Raw genomic sequence first — 4,093 nt, forward strand, 5'->3', positions numbered from 1 at the left:
CTGTCGGTGGCTATAAAGGAGTATGAACTAGGTCGACCGTTGTGGATTGTAGAGCAAAGTGTATAAAATTGTCGAAGAAAAAAATTGAAATCTTACAAAGTTACGACCCTAGCTTATTTTTGTGGAGTTGAAATTTCCATTTTTCGGTCTCGATTCAACTTTGAACCACAAAATCCTATTATTATAAGATTATAATAATTTAATACATTATATTGATAATAATTTTCATAAAATATTGCACCAAAATAGTTCATAAAATAGAATGGCTTAAAAATCAAAAGTTCTTTTAATTTTATGTAAGAGACCTGAATTAATTATATTATAGAACTTGTTTATAATATAATATAGCATGCTGCTACTCGAATTCAAATCGTGAATTAATTATATTATAGAACTTGTTTATAATATAATATAGCATGCTGCTACTCGAATTCAAATCGAGATGCTCTAGTACAGCTTCCTAAGGAGCGTGTCTACCGATTTCACTATAATGACCTATTATTATTTACTTGTCTACCGATATTTTGTATCAATTTATTGATAAATTCATTGGTTATGGTATCACTTAGTAGTTTGTGAAGTCGTACTATAAAATATGTTTCATTAAATTTTAAAAATATCTTTAATTAAAATAAATAATTAGAGAAAAAAATGTAGGAAAATCATTTCATTTAGAAAAACAATATAGAAATAATGAATTTGCCTACAAAATAGTTGTTTGGCTTAAGTTTTTCTTTGTAAATAGCCAAAGAAACATCCATGCTTAACAATTACTCTCAAGCTTGTGTGCTACTTGGTGCAATGTTTGGGGTTTGAGCAACGCTTCCAATTGGTGCAATGTTCGGGGTTTGAGCAACGCTTCCAATTGGTGCAATGTTCGGGGTTTGAGCAACGCTTCCAATTGGTGCAATGGTCGGAGTTTGAGCAACGCTGCTTCCATCCGATGCAGCCTCTGGGGTTAGAGCAATACTACTTCCATCTGATGCAACGCTTCCAATTGGTGCAATGGTTGGGGTTTGAGCAACGCTGCTTCCAACCGATGCAGCCTCCGGGGTTAGAGCAATACTGCTTCCATCCGATGCAATGCTTCCAATTGGTGCAATGGTCGGGGTTTGAGCAACGCTGCTTCCATCCGATGCAGCCTCCGGGGTTAGAGCAATGCTGCTTCCATCCGATGCAACGCTTCCAATTGGTGCAATGGTCGGGGTTAGAGCAATGCTGCTTCCATCCGCTGCAACGTTTCCAATTGGTGCAATGGTCGGGGTTAGAGCAATGCTGCTTCCATCCGATGCAACGCTTCCAATTGTTGCAATGGTCGGGGTTAGAGCAATGCTGCTTCCATCCGATGCAACGCTTCCAATTGGTGCAATGATCGGGGTTCGAGCAATGCTGCTTTCATCCAATGAAGCCTCCGGGGTTTGAGCAATGCTGCTTTCATCCAATGAAGCCTCCGGGGTTTGAGCAACGCTGCTTCCATCCAATGAAGCCTCCGGGGTTTGAGCAACGCTGCTTCCATCCAATGAAGCCTCCGGGGTTTGAGCAACGCTGCTTCCATCCAATGAAGCCTCCGGGGTTTGAGCAACGCTGCTTCCATCCAATGAAGCCTCCGGGGTTTGAGCAACGCCGCTTCCATCCAATGAAGCCTCTGGGGTTTGAGCAACGCCGCTTCCATCCAATGAAGCCTCCGGGGTCTGAGCAACGCCGCTTCCATCCAATGAAGCCTCCGGGGTCTGAGCAACGCCGCTTCCATCCAATGAAGCCTCCGTGGTTTGAGCAACGCTGCTTTCATCAGATGCTGCAGATGCTGCCTCAGGTTGGGTGAGAGCACTTCCATCAGATGCTGCCTCCGGCGGGGTTAGAGCAACGCTGCTTCTATCAGATGCTGCCTCCGGCGGGGTTAGAGCAACGCTGCTTCCATCCGATGCTGCCTCCGGCGGGGTTAGAGCAACGCTGCTTCCATACGATGCAGCCTCCGGCGGGGTTAGAGCAACGCTGCTTCCATCCGATGAAGCCTCCGGCGTGGTTAGAGCAACGCTGCTTCCATCCGATGAAGCCTCCGGCGTGGTTAGAGCAACGCTGCTTCCATCCGATGAAGCCTCCAGCGGGGTTAGAGCAACGCTGCTTCCATCCGATGAAGCCTCCGGCGGGGTTAGATCAACGCTGCTTCCATCCGATGAAGCCTCCGGCGGGGTTAGATCAACGCTGCTTCCATCGGATGCAGCCTCCGGCGGGGTTAGAGCAATGCTTCCATCCGATGCAGCCTCCGGGGTTAGAGCAATGCTTCCATCCGATGCAGCCTCCAGGGTTAGAGCAATGCTTCCATCCAATGCAGCCTCCGGGGTTAGAGCAATGCTTCCATCTAATGCAGCCTCCGGGGTTAGAGCAATGCTTCCATCTAATGCAGCCTCCGGGGTTAGAGCAATGCTTCCATCTAATGCAGCCTCCGGGGTTAGAGCAATGCTTCCATCTAATGCAGCCTCCGGGGTTAGAGCAATGCTTCCATCTAATGCAGCCTCCGGGGTTAGAGCAATGCTTCCATCTAATGCAGCCTCCGGGGTTAGAGCAATGCTTCCATCTAATGCAGCCTCCGGGGTTAGAGCAATGCTTCCATCTAATGCAGCCTCCGGGGTTAGAGCAATGCTTCCATCTAATGCAGCCTCCGGGGTTAGAGCAATGCTTCCATCTAATGCAGCCTCCGGGGTTAGAGCAATGCTTCCATCTAATGCAGCCTCCGGGGTTAGAGCAATGCTTCCATCTAATGCAGCCTCCGGGGTTAGAGCAATGCTTCCATCTAATGCAGCCTCCGGGGTTAGAGCAATGCTTCCATCTAATGCAGCCTCCGGGGTTAGAGCAATGCTTCCATCTAATGCAGCCTCCGGGGTTAGAGCAATGCTTCCATCTAATGCAGCCTCCGGGGTTAGAGCAATGCTTCCATCTAATGCAGCCTCCGGGGTTAGAGCAATGCTTCCATCTTGTGCTTGTGTGTCATGTGATGCAAAGGCACGAAATGAAAATTGATGATCGAGATTTACGACACCAGTGACATCACTAAAAGTGGCACCCACTTTTGCACAATACTGCCAAGAAATCACTAGGAAAAGGGTATGAAAGAGCTTGAAACCTTTGCCAATGGCCATTGGGCTTGTAAGGTTACAAGCTCGTTTCACAAATGATGAAGAGCAGCAATTGCTAAGATGTTGGTGCTTGGATTTTTCTTACAATGTGAAGCCCTATATATAGTTTGATGGGAAAACTATATCTAGAAAAGACCACCAAATTTAGAAAGGGTGTTAAATTTTGTGGGTTTGGGAGTATTCCAAGTATAGAATGTTTGACTATTCAATTTCTAATTTCTCCCTCCCTTCATTTGAGGATGATTAAGAATAATTATATTTTTAAAGTTCTTTGGTTCCAATTCTAAAGTTTCTTCTCAAAACTTAAGGCACAAGTCACAATGTGATATTTTTAAGCTCCATTTCAAGCACATAGTTCATAACTATAAACACTTTGTAATTACATGCATGAATCTTTAATAGTATACTAAATAAGCGGCCCACAGCATATCATGTCAATTAGGAGTTCATAAAAATCATCAATGTTTATGAAAGATTCATTAGGGTTATTTTTCATAATTTTCTATCATAGTATTTTCTTATACCCAAACCTGTTTTAATAAATTTGAAGTCATATATAATCGTCTACAATTTTATAAATGAGTCTCATATAAAATTTCATATTATTTCAAGTTCGTTAAATACTTAGAAACATCACGAGGTCCTACGTGTATTTTTGTCTCTTTCCACTCCAATCCTGGTTTAGGATTTAAACTTGATCCAATTAGGATGAAATCTTACATAGTTTTGCATATCATTATAATTATCCATATTTAGATTCTCAAGTCATTTGGAGTCCATTTTAGGCATAAAATATCTTAAACGCATAAAAGAAGTATTTTTGTCATTATTCACCAACCTTTGTTTGGGGCCTAAACATTCTCGGGTTACTTTGAAATATTTTACAATAATTCTTAACCATAAAAATAGGTTTCATATGAGATCTTTTAAGTAATTTAACTTATATGCTTAGTACGGAC

At 43.1% G+C, this 4,093-nt stretch overlaps 1 protein-coding gene across 1 annotated transcript; it reads right to left on the minus strand.

Annotated features, from left to right (window-relative positions):
* Positions 1-644: 644 nt before the first annotated feature.
* On the minus strand, positions 645-3,137 carry LOC111472058 (protein FAM186A-like). The gene is made up of 2 exons (XM_023117760.1): positions 2,244-3,137; positions 645-842 (listed from the first exon to the last, which is right to left on the minus strand). Exons 1-2 carry the CDS (start codon positions 3,135-3,137, stop codon positions 777-779), a joined length of 960 nt encoding a protein of 319 aa, XP_022973528.1. The 3' UTR covers positions 645-776.
* Positions 3,138-4,093: the final 956 nt, after the last annotated feature.

Source organism: Cucurbita maxima, unplaced genomic scaffold, assembly GCF_002738345.1.
Source record: "Cucurbita maxima cultivar Rimu unplaced genomic scaffold, Cmax_1.0 Cma_Scf00063, whole genome shotgun sequence".
Classification (NCBI taxonomy): Eukaryota; Viridiplantae; Streptophyta; class Magnoliopsida; order Cucurbitales; family Cucurbitaceae; genus Cucurbita; species Cucurbita maxima.

Coding starts and splice junctions, on each gene's coding strand:
- LOC111472058 (XM_023117760.1), bottom strand. CDS start 3,137: ATGGCCATTGGCAAAGGTTTCAAGCTCTTTCATACCCTTTTCCTAGTG. Junction 843..2,243: donor AGGCTGCATCGGATGGAAGC/ATTGCTCTAACC, acceptor GCTCAAACCCCG/AACATTGCACCAATTGGAAG.